The sequence below is a fragment of the Rhinolophus sinicus genome, chromosome 3 (genome assembly GCF_057876585.1).
Source record: "Rhinolophus sinicus isolate RSI-liver-muscle chromosome 3, RSI-T2T, whole genome shotgun sequence".
Classification (NCBI taxonomy): domain Eukaryota; kingdom Metazoa; phylum Chordata; class Mammalia; order Chiroptera; family Rhinolophidae; genus Rhinolophus; species Rhinolophus sinicus.
This window is the reverse complement of record NC_142503.1, coordinates 194,441,332-194,461,829: the sequence shown is the minus strand read 5'-3', so window position 1 is coordinate 194,461,829 and position 20,498 is coordinate 194,441,332. Positions and strand designations below refer to the sequence as shown.

The 20,498-nt window shown below is 50.3% G+C and overlaps 1 protein-coding gene across 6 annotated transcripts in view; it reads right to left on the bottom strand.

Annotated features, from left to right (window-relative positions):
- TUNAR (transmembrane neural differentiation associated intracellular calcium regulator) overlaps nt 1–20,498 on the bottom strand; it is a 47,015-nt gene that overhangs the window by 18,166 nt on the left and 8,351 nt on the right. Inside the window, exon 1 of one of the 6 annotated variants that reach the window (XM_088797468.1) lies at nt 19,099–19,183. The exons of the other annotated variants lie outside the window; for them this stretch is intronic. Coding sequence (XP_088653594.1) covers nt 19,099–19,131 — 33 coding nt within the window. The 5' untranslated portion in view covers nt 19,132–19,183. Of the gene's footprint in view, nt 1–19,098; nt 19,184–20,498 lie in introns of those variants that run through there. 6 annotated transcript variants of the gene reach the window in all.

Here is a 20,498-nt window from a genome sequence, read left to right as displayed (position 1 = left end):
AAGCCTGGGCTGTGCCAGCCACCCACAGAACCGCAAGAGATAATAATCACTTTTGTTTCCAGCCCCCCGTTTTAGTTGGCTTGTTATGCAGCATAGATAACAACGCTCGCTAAAAGAGGCTTTTGTTTGCAATCCTTGAGGAAAAGGGTTTTCTTCTCCAAATAGCAACAAATATTTCCAGAGAAACTGGATAAACGGGCAGACAGAGACTTCTGGGGGAGCAGCAAAGATTCTGAACATCAATTTTCTCATCTGCAAAGCGGGAGTCATAACTCCCCGTGGCGTTGGATGAGAACCGTGCGAAAAGAACCAGGGACCAAGCTGGCTGCATCTGTGACTTGTGCCCCATGTGTGTCATTGTGTGTACGTGTGTGGGGGGTTCATTCTGGAATCCCTGTACCTCAGTTCTGAGTTCTCACAGATCCGGGGACTCTAGTAGGGTCTTGGGGTACCGACTTTGGTTGTCCCTCTGAGGGACAATCCCGCTTGGCAATGGCGTCACCTCACTTCCTGCTAGAGGAGTGATATCGGACATATCGAGAGCAGTCAGCAGAGACCCCGGGGGTACTGAGCACTTTCTAGGGACCAGGCAGTGTCCTGAGCACTTTACATCCACTGACAACAACCTCACACAACCAGAAAGGCGGAGGTGCCACCACCCCATACGGTATGTGAGCACAGAGGGCCGAGTGAGAAAAAGGGACATCTCACGGCGGGTTCCACAGCTGGCAGGTGTGTGCGAGCCAGGATTCGGACGCACACATGCGGCCCTGAGCCCAGGCTCCCCAGGGCCCTGTTACATTGCCTCCTGGCAAGTGGACACCAGCCTCCCTCCCTTCTTTCATCCCTGAGCCTCAGTTTCCTTGTCTACAAAATGGAATGCTAACACGACCTGACACCTCCTGCGTGGATGAAATGCGAGCAGACCCACGGGCCCAGGTCACGTGTCTCCCTCTCTCTCCACTGCCACGCTTTATGGCTCCAAGTTGCAAATAAAGGACATTTACTGAGAAAATGTATGTTCCTTCCCCCTCCACCCCCAAAGTCCCACAAGGGAAACGATCATCCTTTTTTAGGAAACCACCTTGAAGACCTTGATCGGATCAGAAATAGAAGCCGGAGCCAGCGCACAGGAATGCGAACCCCTCCCGTTGGCAAAGGGAGCATTCTCTCCATTCTTTGCCCCAGGGGGCCACGGTGGGAGGTCACATTAAGATATGAAAGGGAGGTGGCCAGAAGGTCCTTTTCAGAAGCGGCTCCCCCACCCCACCCCATGATTCCTAGCACTCGCAAGCTCCCATTTCTGAACTCCCAGGGGAGATGGCCAGGGAGTTTCTGAAGGGCACAGCACCTGCAATCAAGATTTCTTAGCGCTCAGGTCTCGCTGAGCAAACAGCTTGGCTGGCTAGCTGTGGCGCAACAGCCTGTATTTTACGAATATTTTTCTTTGGAGGGTTGTACCCATCAATATTTCACTTACTCGGGAGCGTTTGCATGTTAATGTGATTTTTTTCACCTCGACCAGACAGCTGGGTGGGTTTCACCATCTTCCAGAGATACAAAAATCTCATCTCTGCCAGCGGATCTCTCCAAGTGGTGTTTCTGTCCAGGCTGCAAATAGCATCTGTCTGAATGATAGCTTTTTTGAAGAAACTGCTACAGACAACGCAGAGAAAAGTCAAGTTTACAATTTTGATCCAATGCTTGTCAAAAACTAATGGGGAAAAAATTTTTTAAATGGATTTTGCTATAAGGTATCACCACTGAAAAAACGCTGATCTGTCCAAATGCCTCCTCCTCTCCCTCGCAATCACTCCTGCACCAACTATGCCAACACCCTTGACCTTTTTTGGAAAATAGCACCCCAGGGCCTTTGCACTTCTGGTTTTCGCTGTAGAAACGTATTTTGCCCAAAATTTGTGCTGACTTGCTCTCCTAGCTTTCGGGCTTTGTTCAGACACCATGTCATCAGAGAAGTCTTCCAGGCCATCCTGTCTATAAAGGTCCCCACTCTTGTCCATGTGCCTTACTTTGTGTTCCTCCAAGTACTGATGTGGAAATCAGTGATTTGAAAATGCATTACCTTTTCATTCTTCCTCCCACCTTGAGGAGAAGCCATGTGATGGCAATCTTGTCCTCGCTACAATGGCCAGTGTATGGACATCCTTTTTGAATGAATGTGTAAGTGCCCCTTTTCCAGAAGAAGGAGTTGTGCCAGTGATTTGTGAGGAGCCCGGGGCATCCACCCTGGGGTGGTCAGGAGCCCAAATCCGTGAGATTGACTCCTGCATTCTACATTTGCATAATTTACATGACCTAACTCAATCCAAGCACACTGGCTCCAGACATCCCTGCTACCACTTACACTGAGTGAGGCCTGGAGCTCAGAAGACACTTGGAAAACGCTTCCGGAAGGAGGTCTGAATGCATGAGCAGAATCCTGCCCTTGACTCTCAGGAAGGGACGGGAACGTTAGTTCTTCCCATCTGACCCCGCAGGGAACACACAATCCCTTCTTTAATAATGTCACTGCATGGTTGCCCAGATTTCTGCTGGAGCATCTCAGGGCTGCGGGAATCACCACCTCCCATAAGCAATCGCTCTTGACAGCGCCAACAGTGGGAGAGTTCTTATGCCGAGCCAGACAACAGACTTGTTTATTTCTCTACCAAGCACACACCTTCTGGAGCTATTTCTTGGATAGCCTCCTACCTATCTCAAACATTGTGTAGAAAATAAAAAGAGAGAATCAATAAATGATCACGGCAAATAACAAAGCAAGGAAAAATACCATCTGAAAAGATAAAGAAGGCCAAAAAAAAGAATGAAAAAGTACTTATAAACCACATGCCCTCAGTCACACATAAATGGGCTATAGGTTCCCTTCATGAGCCTGTTTGCCTGTCCATATGATGGAGACCTGGGCCAGCTGGGGTTACCCCTTCTATGAACATGTTGCTTCCCCTTTTTTGCTATTAACTATTTGTGAACACTACTTGGAAACTCAGCACCACTCGCCCTCCCAGCTACTCACTGCCTGGAATCCTCAGCCATCTTGTCATACGCGGTAAGAGCTACCATGCATTAAGCGCTTACTGTGTACCTGGCACTGTGCCCACCACCTGTCCAGGCCAGCTCATTTACTCCCCAGCACAGCCCCGGGCACGAGGTAGGTACTGTGCCTTCATCAGACAAGGACCCAGGCCAGTTCTCTGCTGTCCTGCGGGCCTTGGAACAGGCTTCACTTCTGCGCCTCTGGCCTCTGGCTCTGTCCCCAGCCATGCCTGCCTTCCTCATAGGTTCCACCTAGTAACATTCAACTTATGCTGTACGCAGAGACCAAGACTCAGCTGAGGGCAGAGACTGTCGTAATTGTCTCTGCCTCCTTCACACCCCTTGTATTTAGCACAATTTTATGCTTACAGAAAGATTTCATATACATTTGCTGAATCAACAACGACAACAAGAAGGAATAAATCAAAGCGCCACGTAAATGGCTCCCTCTTGAGCCTGCGTCATGTGAGTCATTCCCCGAAGCTGAAGGACTGTGAGAAACTTCCTTTCAGTGATTTTATTGTTCTCTCTCTGCACGTCAGAACGTCCAAAGGAGTAAGTTCTCAGTAGCAGATGATGAAGGTAAATGAGCTAACGTACCTATGGTTGATGCTTATTTCACATTTTCCTAATTTTGCACCCAGTCTGAAGTTATAAACCCCCTCAAATTCTTCCATATGCAGGTGGAAGCCCAGGGCGCAGGAGTCCCTCTAGGGGGCCCTGCTTCCCAGGCACTGGTGGGTACACCTGACCCCATGTGGCATTCCCCAATGGAGGTCTCCTGTCCTGAGAGAGAGGTGCCTGAGTCTTTGCTGGGAGTGCAGGCAGCTGGGAGTGGATTCTGCAGGCCTCACCCTTGGCAAGGTCACTGGGCCAGGGAGAAGCAACCATCCCAGAAAGGGGTTGCGTGCCCCCTGACAACCACAGAATTCAGAAGGACCTCCAGCACACCTCCTACTGGGGCAGCAAGACCAGGGGATGGGAAATCTGACACCAGTCAGAAGGGAAATTATAGAAACAGAGCAAAAACGAGAGTCTGCACTTGCCAGGCTGTGTAAAGAGTACTGCCTACACACCCAGGTCTGGCCATTGGTCAGCTGTGTGACTTCAGGCAGGTAGGCCATTTCCCCTTTGCAGATCTCGCTGTCCCCATCTTTAAACTGGGTTGGGATGGACAAGATACCAGACAATCTTTGGTATTCCTTCCAGCTCCTACATCCCATTATTCAAGAGCCTCGGTTGAGAAATATACATGAGAACAGAACGAGATCAGAAAGCCAGGCATCTATTGAAGCCACCAGAAATAACGTTTCCTCCTTTGCAGAGATGTTGGGCCAGCTGCTTTCACCTGGTATGGCACAGAGCACTCCGCATCTCGGTGACGCTCTCTGACCACCTTCGGCCTCTCCTGCTACACTTTGGAGAACGAGAAATGTGTCTCACTCTTCTCTGTGTTCCCGGCACCTAGCACGGGGCTTGGCATGCCGTGGGTATGCAATCAACATTTGCTGGATGGATGGGTGGGGCTCTGCGGGTGTCTCCAGGATGGCTCACTACGTTCCTGGGTGGAGACTGTTAACTGTCCCCCCGAATCCGTGCTTCATTTTTCCTTGGCACACTGTCAGGCTATATTTCCCATCTGCCCTGCAGTTAGATGGGGCCATGTGACTGAGGTATCGCCAAGGGATGTGAACAAAGTAATGTGTGCCAGGGCCTGGGAGAGCCAGTGGCCACGCTGTTCTCTGAGCTTTCCCCCCAGCCTGGTACAGATGGCAACAAGCCCTCGAGGATGGTGGAACCACAAGATGGGGAAGCCTGGATCCCAGTACCACTGCATGGAGGAGAGCTGTCCATCACCAGGACTATTTATAAGAGACAAATAAGCTTTCTTTTGTCTGAGCCAGTACATTTTTGGGTCATCTGTTACAGTCGTTTTGCTTGCCATAACCAATATATTATCTTTGCCCTTTAAAAAATTAAAAGGAAATAGGAATTGTGAAAGGGGAAGGTCACAGAAAAGCTAAACATGTTTGTAATTTTTTCCTTTGGAACTGTTGTTCCCAGGGCTTTGAGTATCAAACTGCCTGTCCCCTTATCGACACGCTAGTGCCACACTTCTTCTAGACCTGCTATTAGAAAATTTCGGCCTTCATACAGTCAGCGAAGCGGATGAATCTGGGCCTAAAATCAATCGAGTCTTTTGAAGAACGGAGGGCCTACTGCGTAGAAAGTGCTGGGGCGGATGCCCTACATCTGTTGCCTAGTTTTACAAACCCTACGTCATAGCTGAGAAGTACAAATACAGGTCGCACAGTCAGAGGCAGCGGAATAGAATAACAGGTACTCGAGAGCCCCAGAACCTCCAAGACGTACAGACAACAGAGGAAGGACATTAAGACATAAAAGATGGAGGTCTGCCCACCAGGCGCTCCGAGCTCACTGCGGAGAGGTGTCAGCCACGTGTGAAAAGTAAGCAACGCTGTGCTACCGAGAGGCGGAGCTGTGTCACGGAAAAGGAGCAGATCAAAAATCAGAGGGCTGGGAGGTGAGCACCAGCTGTGACATTTCTACTTGGGTGACCCTGGCCAGTTAGTCGATCTTTCTGAGACCATTTACTTATTAGCTAAGGAATACACTCACGACTGCCGTTAGACTTAACCCTGGGTGAGCAAGCACAGGAGGAAATGAGCAACAATAAGAAAGAGAAAGATCAAGATACACACAAAAACTGACCGTACAGGAGACAGAAATAACTCATGGATTAAAGCAAACAAACAAAAACTCGAACATTCTACTACTCAGTACTAATAGCTACAAAGCAAAAATAGATACTAGGAAAATGAGCAATCAGATGATAAGAAAAAGCTCTTAGAAATTAAAAATATTGGCACCAAAATCTTTTGAAAAAGTGTGTGGGGGGGGCAAATGATGGACTGGAAAATGAAGTCAACAAAACCCCAAATAAATAACAAAAAGGCAAAGAAATAAGAAAATATGAAAACATGTAGCAGAATATAAACCCATTCTGGAAGGTTTGAGAGCCAACGAATGAGTTTCAGAAACGCAGAATGGGGGAAAAAAAAAGCTGATTAAAAAAAAAAATAATACATTAGGATGTCCCAGAGCGAAAGGATGAGTCTTCAGGTTCCAGGGGTCCACGAAGTGCCCGGAAGAATGAATGAATGAAGGGTATCCTCACGTAATACATGAACGCCAAGGACAGAGAAAATTTCCTAAAATCTGCCAGGAAAGAAAAATAGAACACAGAGAATCCACAAAGGATCTAGAATTAGACTTTTCATCAGCAACATGGAAAGCTCTAAAGTCTTCAAAATTATGAAGGAAAATCATTTTGAACCTGGAAATCTACTCTCAGTGTGAGTGTAAAATACAGACCTTTTCAGATAGTTTACTTTCCAAATGTCTTTTCTTAGGAGGCTCCAACTCAGGAAAGAAATGAAGGGGAGCCCGGGATGGTCTCTGGGCAGCAGGCGTGCAGAGGAGGCAGTACAAGTTGGAACAGAAATAGAGAGGGTCCTGAGAGGACAACAAACCAACAACAACAAATGAAAACCAGGGAGGGGAGCGATAGAACTGGTGGCATGAAAAAAGGGTGAGTTTGAAAAAGGGAAGAGAGATAATGGCAAATAAAGCAAGAAGGAAAAGAGAAAGGCGATTAGAAATTCCCGGAAAGAACAAACACAGAAAACAAAACCCTGCACGATATTCATGACCCAAACATGAAGCAGACTGAAATGGGCTGTGATTTTAAGCAACGGATGGAGTACAGCTAACGAGAATCCATTCATTCTGTTCCACGACATTCTGCCTCGAGTGACCCCATGTTTGCGAAGCTGGTCCCTGGAGAAGGAAGTATATGTAATCCCAGCACCATGTGTAACCGGCATCAGACACTTCGGATATAGCAATAATTATATCAATGTTGCCTACTGTTTTTGATTATTGGTCAAGCTATGGACAAAAGTATATGGTAGAGAATATGGGCCAAGGAGTAAATATAAAGGGCCCTGATGTAACAGCAACCCTAATAGTAAAATGTGCATGGGAAGGCAGGAAAATTGATAGGGCACTTAATAACCTCACCTTACAAAATGAGGAGACAAGCACCGTGAGAGGATGATGGAGATGGACATTGATTTAAAGATTCAAAAGTAATTGATTAAAAAAAAGTAACTGATAGGAGCACTTTAATAAAAATAGGGAAGAAGGGGCAGAGGAGGAGTCAAATCTTTCTCTTTTTTTTTTTTTTTTTTCACTTTAGAACATCCACAGCTATGGCCTAAAGGTGATAAATAAATCCATTGCCTGGATGCCAATCTTGGCTCATGCCGAAAATGAAAAGGGTTGTGGAGAGGATTAAATGCGATTACACAGGTAACATTCCCAGGATAGTGCCTGTCACCAAGTAAGCACTCAAAACATATCAGGTATTTTATTATACGACTGCCTACACAGTTTGATTTATTACAATGTGTGTGTGCTGATTTAAAAAGAATGTTTAATGTTAAATAAAGAGATATGCCAAGCAGAACTATTTGAAGGAACAAATGCAAAATTGTAAAGTACTATTTTAGAGACTGCTAAGCGGGGCAAGCAGTTTGCGCTGGGAACTAATGAGTGACCTGGGAAATCTGGCGCGGGGGCTTGGGTGAGGAAGGGGTCCCAGAGAGAGGCCTGGAAGAAGACTCAGCTTTCGGTGCTCTCACACTGTTTGCAAACTGTAGAGTTCTCTACTGCTGCATACGTCGACACAATAAAGCATTGTTATTATTATTATTTGCAAACAGAAAATACATCTATACACCTTTTAGAGAGCCTGGACACTTTATAAAAAACAACTTCAATGGGATTCAGACAAAATGCAGGAGAGGCTTTCTTTGTGTTTTCATGAAAAGAGAAACAACCGAGGCTTGGCTTAGTCTGAGCCAAACAGGGTTGGAGGTGCCTCGTCCCAAGAGATGAGGCTGGAACCAAGCTAGCTGAGGAAGACTCAGTCTCCAGGGGGCCCAGAGTGAGGCCTGTGCGTTTCCCTCCTGAGCTGAATTGGCCCAATCTCTGTTTCTGGGCTCTGCCTCCGTCTCCCCATTGAGCCTGAATCCTGAGGCCCTGACACTTCCTGACTCACTCCCGGGCCACGGTCTATGAGGCTCGCCTCTGGGCCCCCTTTCTCCCGCTGCAGGCTGCTGAACGGCTCAGGCTGGCACGAGAAGCAGAAGCTGGGTGGTGCAGTGGAACCCACACACGAGTGGAGCCACAGAGAAGCCCGGTTTAAATGCCAACTCGCTGGTCGTGTGACCTTGGGAACGCTCCTTAACGTCACTGAGTTTTGATTTTCTCAACAATTCATTAATTTATTTGACAAATATTTTACTAAGTGCCTGCCTGGGACCAGGTACCAGGCTAGGGGCACAAGGCATGCTGTAGGCTTGCGAGGAACTTAGCAAGTGAAAGGCCACTTGGCCGTAGATGCTGTGATTGACAGGCAAGCACGTGCCCTCGAGGAGCCCAGTCACAGGAGCACAGCCTGCGGTGGGAGGGGCCGGGTCCAGGGAACGGGACACCTGAGGAGGTCATACCTGAGCTAAGATCTGAAGGAGGTGCAGAAGCAGGAAAATCTCCCAGAGGAGGAAACAGCTGGCTCAAAGGAAGGGCAAATGGACCTAGAAGAATTTTCGAAGGTTTGGGGCCCAGAGCAGTAGTAGAGAGGGAAGATTCCAGAAAACTCTACCAAGAAGATAAGAGGCTCTGTAAGTCCCTGACCTTACCTTGTAAGGATACTCGATCATTGGAAAATGTGGATGATAATTCCCTCTTTGTAGAAATGTGGTGAGGTTTAGCGAAAACCACGACCCTGGGACCTAGTATTGTTACTATGTGTTGGGAACCACCCTGTAAAGCATGGTTGATTAGCTGACTTGACGAGCCCACGGCCTGGATTTTGGTTTGTTTCATTCTACGGCAGCTCTCTGCTCCTGTCTCTACACACACACACACACACACACACTCACACTCACACTCACACACACACAAGCATGAGCACACACACACATGCACGAAGGACACACACACACTTGTGCTCTGCTGGAACAAAACTCTCTGAAGACTGAGTGAGACTGCGGTCCCAGCAGTCTGACCACCAAATCAAGCCTGCACGCAAATCTGTCTCTCTGGCCCCCAGGCCTAGCATCCCACCTCTCCCACTGGCTCGAGCTGAGTCCCCGCAGCCTTGCCTAGCGCTCTCCTCCCGGGATAAGACACAGATCTGTTCTTCCTGCCTGGACTGTCTTCCTTCTCATGACCGACCCTATCCTTCCTTTAAGACACAGCGCAGAGGAGCCCCCTCCCAGGAGGGGCTTTCAGTGCTAGTTCTGCGCTCCCTGCACTGACCCGGCTGGCAGCACTCCTCACCATGCTCCAGACACGCGGCTGTCTGACCTCACTCCCAGCGTGGCTGGAGCTGGACTGATTGCCTCCACCCTCATCTCCAACCCAGTGCCAGCAGAGAGGACGTGCTCAGCCAGGGTGAATAGCATGGATGAACAGTGCCCCTCCTGGGGACACCACACAGCACCCCACGCCACTCCATGAGAACCCTCTGCACGAGGATGCTTCGGGTCCAAGCCCTCCTGCGTCCACAGCATCACTACATCTAGACCAGGGGTGTCCAAACTTTTTTCAACGTTTTTCACCAAGGGCCATATGCGGTAAAATACACAAACAGCCGAGCCACTCACTCGAGGTGAAGTACGTATTGCCTCACCTGGTTTATTTAAGTAAACTAAATATATTTTTGGAATTTGCTGCGGGCCAATAAAAAATGGATCGCGGGCTGCAGCTTGGACACCCCTGATCTAGACCTTCCTGCACATCATTGTAGCCCATCTGAGGTTGCTGAGGGGCCGGCAGGCTCCTCCTTAAGGTCTCTTGAAACCCTGCCATGGTGCGAGGAGAAGCAGCCAACTTGTGGAGGCCCTTGTTTTCCAGGCAGGCCTTAGGGATTTGTGAAAAATGTGGAAACCTAACCATCTCAGACTCACAGCTCAGCATCTGTAGGTCCCAGGCTGGGTCCCAAAGCTCCCTCCTCAGCCGACTGGGAATGGTTTATACCAAGAACAAAAGAATGTTTCGAAGAGCAGGACCCTTGCCAGAGGCCACGCAAGCCCTGTCTGTCTCCACGACCCACACCCCGATCCTTGCAAAGCTAGAATGAACCACTTCCTCCCCTGCTCTCTGGCTGTCCTGGATCACAGCACGCTGGGCTCCAATTGGGCATGACTTTGTCTAATTTGTCTAATTCATTTAGGGGTCCCCAACCCCTTGCACAGATGCGGCACGGAGTTTGTGTTCAACGAGAGCTCGTTAACAGGAACTGCATTGCCTCGGCCCCAAGGAGAGGGATTCTGACAAAATGGCATTTGTTTCACAAAAGGGGACCTAGGCCAAGGAATGAGCTCTTGTCCCACAAACACCGTCACAGCCACTGACCCAGCTCGGGACCTTCCGGCACCCGTTGCCCCTCTTCCCTTTCCCTGAAAGCTGCCCTTTCTCTGAGTTGAGAAGTCTGCCCACCCAAACGTGGCAAAACCCGCTTTCCACTGTGAATCAAGAGTCACGAGGGTATCTGTGTGCCAGGCACTGCCAGACCCATCACGTACATCGCGTCTGTGGGGCTGCACATCTCTCGGCCACTCAGCAAAGATGAACCAGGTCCAACAAGGCAGGCAAGCGCCCAGTCACAGAGCCACAGCCCTGGTGGTATGTCTTTGCCCTGGGTGCAGGGCCAGTGGGGAGCTTTTAAAACTACTGCTGCCCAGGCCCAACCTCAGACCAGCTGAATCATAATGCAAAACGAGGGGGCACAGGTGTCAGCATTTTTCAATATTCTCACGTGAAGCAGGGGTTGACAACTCCAGCACTCAGCACAGCCTGGGGGTGGGGGTGGGGGGGTCTTGTCTTCTTAACTGCATACCTACTATGTACCTGGTACTTTGCTGGAGGAAACCCGTGGTCTTTCAGAAGCAGCCCCGGTCCTTAGGGAGCATTCAGGTAGCTTTGGGAATCAGGGCCACACACAGGGGGTGAGGACAGATGGAACCCTCAGAGCTGTGAGGAATTAGCTGAGGATGGCCCCTTCCCTGCTGGCCCGAGGCCACTTGGGATTCTACTTTGCAGCAAACTTTTCCTTAAAGGACCAGGCAGCCAGTATTTGCAGGTGTGTTGGTTCCCATGACTACCTAGGTTTCCCCAGGCTCCCACTTCCTAAGACCTTGAATTCCCATTCTTCCCAGCTGCCTTCTGGGCTACCAACAGGACAAACTGCCCCTTCCAAGCTCCCCTGCTGCTTCCTACCCCTTCCACTGCCCCCCTTCTCCTCTTGGGTCTCCTCTAGTCCTTGGCAGAAGACCCCTAACAGAACTCCCTAGGGGTCCCTGTGCCCCTCTGGTCTCCTGTAGTGAGAAAATGTTCCCACCCCCAGGGTCCACAGTCGCTGCTGACTTGATAGATCTAGAACAGAATTCCTACTTCCACTTTCTCTATTAAATGCAATAAGTTTTTACAGGGAGCCACCCTCCTGGTCCAAACTCACCCCTTTCCTATGAGCTGTTCCCACTGGGGCCGGATTGCCCATCCCTGTGACCACCCCAGAGAACGAGGTGTCATCTTTGACTGTGCTCTGTTCTGCAATCAAGTCCTGCTGCTTCCTCCTGAACCATCTCCCAGATTATGACCAGAGCTGGTGCTTCTCGAGAACATGGTTTTAATTAATATACATGATCTCATCACCTCCCCCAGCAGCCTTGCAGGATGCTTAGAAAGTGAAGAGACTCACCCAGAGGAATCTCAGAGTCACCAAGCACCAGCCACGTGGCGACTGCATCTGCAAACACGTGGCAGCTGCTATGCATCCGAAACAGTGTGGGAAGACAGGGGTGGCCAAATATCCCTTCCCTAGTGATGTGTGCAAGGTGGTGGGGAAAAGAACCAGACCAACTTGAAGGTCTAAGCTCTGTGCCACTTCCCCAAACACACTGCCCCTTGATGGCCCTGAAGCTAGGACAATACCCTGACCGAGCAATGTGCCAGATGCTGCCTGGAGTCCTGAGGAAGGATGCCACCGCCCGCTACACGCAGCCTGCTCCCCAGAACACGCTATGTGCCCAAGCCGCCACCCACTCGCTGCCCCAGGCATTGGCAGCCTCCCAAACAGATGCCACAGAGGCACAACCTGTCCCCACGAGCTCCAAGCTGGCAGAAGTTGACTCCACACCCATCGCGGCACAGGGGCTGCAGGACACAGGGACCCACTGGGGGCATGTGCAAGCGACAGGTAGAACCCCAATGGGCCAGAGAGCACCGACTACTCACAGAGCCTTCTGACTGGAAAGCACTGCCCACCAGGGAGCCACCTCTCCCCCCAGCAGTCTCTCAGCGTAATGGGTTGAATAGTGCCCCCCGCCAAGATATTTTCCAGTCCTCACCTCTGGTACCTGTAACTTTATTTGGGTCTTTACAGATATGGTCAAGTTAAGATGAGATCATACAGGATTAGGGTGGACCTTGATTCCAATGACCAGTGTCCTCACAAGGCAAAGAAGAGAGCAATTTGGGAGCAGAGATACAGAGTAGGCACCCAGGGAAAGAGCCGTGTGACAACAGAGCAGAGGCTGGAGTGATGCAGCCACAAGCCCAGGAACACCCAGGACGGCCGGCCACCACCAGAAGCTGGAAGAGACAAGGAAGGACCCTCCCCTAGAGCCTTCAGGGGGAGCCGGGCCCTGCAGACACCTTGCTTTGGACTTCTGGCCTGCAGAATATGTCTGTTGTTTGAAGCCACCCAGCTTGTGGTACCGTTACAGTGGCCCCAAGGAACTAAGCACTCAGCAAGGACATGTGACAACAGAGCTGAGCCCAGAAGCCCCTCTTCCCCCGCCACACGTGTTGTGCATAATTAGGGCTGTGAACGAGGTATGAAGTCGTTGTGGTTAGGACTTGGCAGTAGAGACCCTGCTCCACCTGTGAGACCCTGCGTGGTCTCCCTCGGCAGCCGAGCCTTCCTTCATCCGTCATTTCAGGACATAAGGCCTGCCCATCTCCCCACAGAGCTACCACTCCGACTGTGTCCGTGAAAGGGCTTTAGGAACAAAACTCCACGAACGAGTCAGTCTTGTGGAAGAGGGTGGAAGTTATTCTAAAAGCCAGTGGTTTTCTCCAAGAAACGAATCAACATTTAAAGTCTAGACCACTCTCACGGCAGCCCCAGAAGATGTAGCTTCCAAACCAGAATGTGTATTCAGAAATCAGTCCATTTGAACATATCTGCATATGCCAAACGTTTGCTCTGTTGAAAAGTGTTTGCCAGCACCAATTTCTAATTTGCAAATGTTGGTCCAGCCTTCATGTTGTCAGTAGGGCTAGCGTTCTAAATCACAGATGGATCGTGTTGCTCCCCTGTACCCCAAACTGCCTGGCTCTCCATGCTCTCCCAGGCCTCCGTCCTTGCCTCTGTGTCTTTCCCCCATCCTCACTCCCAGTGCCTCCTTCTCTCCTCTGGCCAATGCCTCCTTCCTGTTCTTCAAGGTCTAAGTCAACATCCTTTCGGGGAAATCCTGAGCCCCTGTTACAGCCCAAACAGCTTGTCCATTTTGCTGGTAGCGTACCCATCTTACAGGCTTGTCTCTGTTAGAGATGGGACCCCACCCATCTCCCTCACCCAAAAGGACCCTTTTTTTGGAGTCAACCTGGAATCCATCCCACTCCTCCTCTTGCTATCTGTGCCACCTTGGACAAAGCACATGACCTCTCAGCCTCATGCTCTCAACTTCATGTGGTGACGCAGTAACAGTGGCCTGCAGGAGACACAGGATTCAATAGGGCACGCCAGGCTCTGAGCCCGGAGCTGGCTCAGGTCAGCTCTTAATGCTGCTGTAGTGTCGTCATTATCTTTAAGTGACTTCTCTGGGTTCTTCAGTGCCCATGGGTCTCCAAAGTGAGGCCATGGCCAAAGCCTTCCTTGTCTTTGGCAAAATGAAAAATCCAAGAATACACATTGATTAATTCAACTTAATTAAATGAATTACTTACAAATAATGAATTTTTGAAAATTCTAATATTAGGGTCTTCCTGTTTTTCTCATTTATCATCTGATGGTGGTAATAGATGGTGGCATATTGAAATTTGGCAATCTCATGCCAATTCCTCGATGAAACAAACGTCCTCACCTAGGTACATCAGAAGCCTGGCAACTGCAACCCCAAACCACGAAATGGTTTTGAGACAAGGTATAGTGAAGGTGCCACTTCTTTCTCCCACCCCTGCACACCTTTCCTGGGGAACCATCCCAAATACAGCCAAGGAGAGGCAGCTCTCCTTTCCATGGGACCTTACCCGCCCAGCCAGAGACCAGAGGGACCCCCCCACCTAAGCCAGGTCACTCAAGCTCCTCTCCTGGGCATCTAGACCCAAGCAGATAGGGTGAGTAGTGAGGTCAAGCAGATGTAGGGCTGATGCTGCTCTTCTGGGGTGACCATTATTTGGCCATGTGCTCAAAGGTACAGGAAGAGAAAGCCAAAGCTGAGAGATGGGGGTGGGGGTGGGGGGAGGTGCCAGATGGTCAGACCGGGGTCTCCAGACAGAGAGGCAGGGAGACAACTTGGTTGCTGCTGCTGATTTTTCAGTGATCGTTTCTTCTTCGTGAAGCCAGACTGACTTCTGGCTTTGGCTTCCACGAAATGCTTTATCAAAAATCTCCCATTGCTTATAATAATTCATGGGTCTGTGCCTCTAAGTTCCATGAGGACAGAGACCCGGTAAGTCTTATTGCCACAGAGCAATTGCTCAATAAGAAGTTTCTAGATGAACGAGAGGGTGCTGATGAGCTGGCTGGGGGTGTCTGATTCTTGCCACCCCATGTGCTAATCAAGATACACGACCTCAGGCAGCAGCCCTGAAAGAAACCGTCTCCGCGCTGCCACCTCTGTAAAGCATTCATGGAAACGAGAAGTGAGGACCTTCGGGGGTTCTGCTTTTAGAGACAAGCCAGAAACCGGACGGGGTGACTGCTCACGAGAAGAAGTCTTTGCTGAAGTCCCTTGTCATGAGCTAGGCCTTCCCCGTGAAGGGCCAGGACAGCGAGGAGACCCAGCGCCACTGGGAACATTCCGTTCCAGCTTCAGTACTAGCCCAGGGGATACAGACGAGCATTTGGGGGTTCAGTCCAGGGGAGCAGGATGGCCTGCAAAGTGGGGACCAGCATAAAGAGTAGAGCAGTGCAGGCAAGGGGAGGAGAAGAGAGGGATAAAGGAGGGAGGGGAGGCCGGAGGGGACGCCGGGGGCCTGGGGGGGGGGGTATTACGGGCAGGTGTGACTCCTCCATTAGATGCAGCAGACATAGTGCCCAGAACCCACGAAAATGTGTTCACTTCTTTCAAAATGAGAAGGAAAAAAATGAACTTTCACTTAGAAGAGACTGTTTTAATATGTAATATTAAAATGTGCATCTTTATATCAACTCAGTCACAAGATATCATTTCTGACACTTTTTAATGGAGGAGGGGCCCACGAGGCAAAGTGCCTGGGGCCCCAGAAGATGAGAACATGGTCCTGGTGAAGGGGAGGGAGGTGAGGGCAGGCAGAGCAGGTTAGGAGGAGCGGCTGAGCCGCGGAACAGACACCTGGCTTTGCTTGCTTCTTCGGGGAAGCTGCCTGGAAGTGAACGGGGAGAAGCACAGGTGTTCATGGAGCTCCGATTTCTGCAGGGAACATAAGGCACTCAGTGTTTAAAAATGTCACAGGAAAGCCAGGGTGAGCTCGGGATCGGACCGCCTGGGTCACACCTCACTCTACCACTTTCCCTTGTCTACCCTGTGTAAGTCACCTAAGCTCTCCCTGGTGGCTTAAAATGTGCTGAAAATTCTTCGATGTTCCTTCCATCTACATGGGCTCCAATGTGGGCCACCTTAGTGACTTGCTTCTACGGAAGGGAATATGCAGTTAGTGACCTTTCGCAATTTTCGAGGCTTGGCCATACCAGGCGATAGACAGACACATACACCCTCCCCTGCTTACTCTTTCTTGGGACACACGCATCACAGCCCTGAGCCACAGGGGAGGACGTCCAGCTAGCCTGGCTCATTACGTTGGAGGGACCACATGGAGAGATCCAAGGAGCCCCAGCTGTGCCAGCCTCCCCTTGCCCTAAGGCTGCGTGCATCTTCCCAGCCCAAGGGGCCAAACAGGCGAGGGAGGAAGCCTTCCAGATGATCCTAGCCCCAGCCACAGTCCGACTGTCATCTCACCTGAGGTCTCCAGCAGAACCACCTAGCTGAGCCCAGGCAACCCCTGGACTTGTGAACAAAATAAAGGATGACTAGTGTTTGAAGCCACCATTTGGAGGTATTTCACATGCAGCAATAAATACTCGCGGTCTTGGTTTCCTCATCTGTAAAATGGGGATAATAAAAGTAACTACTCAAATGCGCTGTTGCTCAGATTAAATGAAATAGTCCATGGGAAATACTTCTTTAGCACAGATTCTCCACCCAAAATAAGCTCTTAGTATATAAAATCTATGGCTATCTTTAACTGCTATTGTTATGGCCGTTGTATAGAAGAGAAACAGGGCTTGCAAAGACTAAATTGTCCAAGAATCACACAGTGAATGAGATGCTCCACAGATTGACCCTGAGAATAGTTTCAAATAAGGCACACATAGCCGCTGGAAGCAGCTGTGACAGCCATCAGAATCTCGTGGAAGAACCGCCATTCCAGTCTGGGAGGTACTAGGTCCCTGACCGGAAAAACAAAAGCGACTGAGGTCAGACACTCGAGATGTCTTCACAATAATCTCCACATGGCACCCACACAGTTTCCAAAAACGTTTAGCATCCCATCCCATGAGGTCCGTTTTCATGGCTCTGCTCTTCTCTTTCATTACAAGAAGAGTAAATAAGGTGGTGAAACCTGTGAAATTTGCCAGCAGGTAGATTACTTCTGTCCTGAAATGCAATAACGTATGGGTCTCTCAAGGTTGTTTATCTAATACATATATTTACCAAGTGTGCAGGTGATAACCTGGGAAAGTTTGCAAATAATTCCTTCATATTGAGTAGGGCTGTGACAGATACATTTTATGAATGGGAACTGTACTTGCATATCTGCCTAATAAAGTCTTGAAGGTTTCACTGTTGTGAAGTCAGCCAACAGTATTGCCAGCAGCTTCTCATGCATTTGGGAGCACACGCTTAAGAAGGAGAATAAAGAGTCACAAGAGCCAGGTCTTTCCAGAAACTCAGCTGAGTTACCTTCCAGACTACACCACACCCCACACTCAACAGCTTAGAGGCAACTACCGGAGCTGAGCAAGTTCTGTCCATGGTGCTGAGATCCAGGAAATAGACAGTTGAAAGAAAGAGGCCGAGATGTATAATAACTAACTAGCTTTGGGCTAAACGGGTATTTGAAAGCCAGGGCAACAGGCTTTCCCGAGACAACTTATGGGGCTTTTCATGATATCCAGAGCTCCAAAAAGAGACCTCAGCCTCATTTCTTTCCATGCCTAGATCCTGAGAACCATTCTGATTTGCTGCGATATGCTCTCTCCTTGCATTAAAAACCCACACAAGCTTTCACAACCAAAGGAGCAACCAAAGGGCCAGAGATGTAGGGTCATGCCCAGCCCCTTCTAACTCTGGTTACCCAGGACCCTGGCTCTGGGGCTGGCTTCCAAGAGAAAAGGCAAAGGAACAAGGAGAAAGCCACATCCTCCATGCCTGGTTGGTGGCAAGGCGGTGTGAGTACAAACTGTCCATTTCCACGTGGACTTCTGCCAACATGGTATTGGCCAGCCTCAGAGGTCATGACCGACTCCAGATGATTTGATGCCCCGCTCAGCTATTAGCCCCTTGTTCCACGTTGGGCCTGTTGCTTCATCTCTCTGGGCCTCGGTTTGTTGGCCTGTAGAAGGGGCCAATGAGTGGGTAGAGCTGCATTCCTTTCTCTGGCTTACATTTCAATGTGGTGAATTCCCCAACAGGCAGCAGTTCTTCAAACTGCCGGGGGTGCATTGCCCTTGGCACAATTTGGCAGTCAACCAGGCCTGAAGAAGGCTCTTTGCCAGGGCCAAACTCCCCAGAAACAGCTAAGAATTTGCCCACTGGCCTGTGGAACATGCTTTTTTCCCCTTCTTTCTCTCTTCCCCTTAGCAATGTGACGGTAGAGATCAAAGACAGAGGTGGCATAACCTCTAATAACCCTTGGGGCAGTCTTCCTCAGGCCCCATGTACTCTGCCAGCTCTGCAGAAGTCACCTGCTCTGCCAAGCATGTTAATTTCAAAGCAAATGGTCACAGAGAGGTAAACATTTTGGTTGCTGACACTGACCCCCTTTCCCGTCCATTAAGCCGGCTGTTGGGGGAAGCTCAGGGAAGCTGGCCGGCGAATGCATGCCCTGGATTTTCTCAGCTGTGGATGTAGGTCTGGAAGCATTGTTTTTAGGCCAGGAGCAGCCTGAATGCGTTTGCAGAGGCACAGGGAGACCCACGGCTCGGTGAATCAAGCTGGGACACTGCCCGCTCCATTTCCTATTGGCTGGAGTCCATGATGGCTGGGCAGCAAGTGCCAGAGCCAGCGGCTACCTCGCTCCCCCCTCCCAGCCCCAGGAGGGTCAGTGGAGCTGGGTCTGGGCAGCAGTGCCTGGAGGATCATTCACCAGTCAGAGACGAGAGGAACCAGCCTGATCAGAGAAGCGAGGCCGGGAGGTCCTACCAACAGTCAAGCTCCCTCCTGCACAGTACACCTTCCTGAACATTTCACACATCTTCACTATAATATAGAAGTTATAGAGGGAGCATGAAACAGGACTATCCCTTTACAACCAGCACCCTCACTCAACCACCTCCCATGGCTCTCCATCACCATAAGACATGGCACAACCTTAACCTGCATTCAAGACCCCCTCCCATCAGGCAGGACAGAGAAACCCGCTTCCACAGACAGACTCCATGGTGCTACAACAACACCTGCTTACCTGTGTCCGGCATCCACCCTCTGCTTTGCTCATACTTTCACTCCTTCCTGGAACGCTTTCCCCCTAGTCTCTGCTTGACACATTCCTAACTCATCTCTCAAGGCTCATGTGAAATGCCTCCAACCTCTCTCATCCAAACCCATCTTTCCCACCTCTGCCTTCTTAGGGCACATCAACCCCTCTGATTAGCTACAGGTAGTTACATAACACATTCCCCCGCCATCCGAGCCCACTGAAACGTCTTGTTTCCCTCGTCCTCCACACCACCCTGCCTGACAGCCTCTCAGTGAAGGTGTCTGCTGCAGAAATCTGCATGAAGACCAACACTGAGTGAAAATGCTTCCCTCCATAACCTTCGAGGAGGAGCACCCTCAATGGGCAGGACCCAGAACGGTCTGAGTTTTCGTGGCCTTTCTCATGCTGATATACTACAGAGCCGGGTAGGTTCAGGAAACCCAAACGAGCACCATGCACTGACCACAGCTCGTCTACCAATCTGCTTATCTCTCCTATGTCTCCACCCAGTTAGCACTCAGCTCGCCTCGGAGATAGATCTTAGGCAATGGTCCTTCTCTCCGTCCTGCTCGCCAGGCGATCAGTATTTCTAAGTGCAGTTTGCTTAACCCAGGCCCAGGAGAGCTCTGACAAACTGCCCAGAGCCCCTCTTCCTCGGTGGGAGAAGGTAGAGGCCAGAGGACTGCCATCCAGGCCGCACTGTTCCATCTGTATGAAAGCGCATGTGAGAGATGAAACCGAGCAGATTCTCTCCTCCAGGGGCCTGGAACAGTGCCTGGACATCGCTGGTGCTCTGCAAACGCTTGTGGAGGGAGAGAGAGAAGGGGGATAGCCAGAGCATTGGGATTCACAGTGGCGGAAAAACCTGTGCAGCCCACGGGTGGGGAGGAGGTTCAGCTTATTTCTAGAAACTTCCTCCGAAAGAGATTTCTAGACCCACGTTGACAATCCAGCCCAGTAAGGAGTTACCCTATAAGGTGGTACCCAGAGTGAAAGGGTTGCTCCTGAAACAACTCGTACTATGCTGGAGGGCCTGGAAGCTGAGATTTGCCCCCGCGAGCTTAAGAGCAACTATTCGCATCTGTCTGTACGAGCTGTCAAAGCAGTGGTGGGACAGAAAACGGCAGCTCCTCAGGGCTGTTCCCCACCCTCCGTCACCCTGCCTTGTCCGTCTCCAGGTCCCATGGGCTCTCACAGCGTGAATGCCTAGCAGCTGTGTGGGTTTTAAGACCAGCACGGAAGCCAGTGGGGCTAGAAGGGGAGAAGCAAGGAGGCAGGAAAGGTGGTCAGACCCAGGGCCAGACTGTGCAGGGCCCTGGAGGCCTTCAAACAGTCACTGACCATTGCTCCTGGGGAGAGAGGGAGACTGGGGAGCTCTGAGCAGA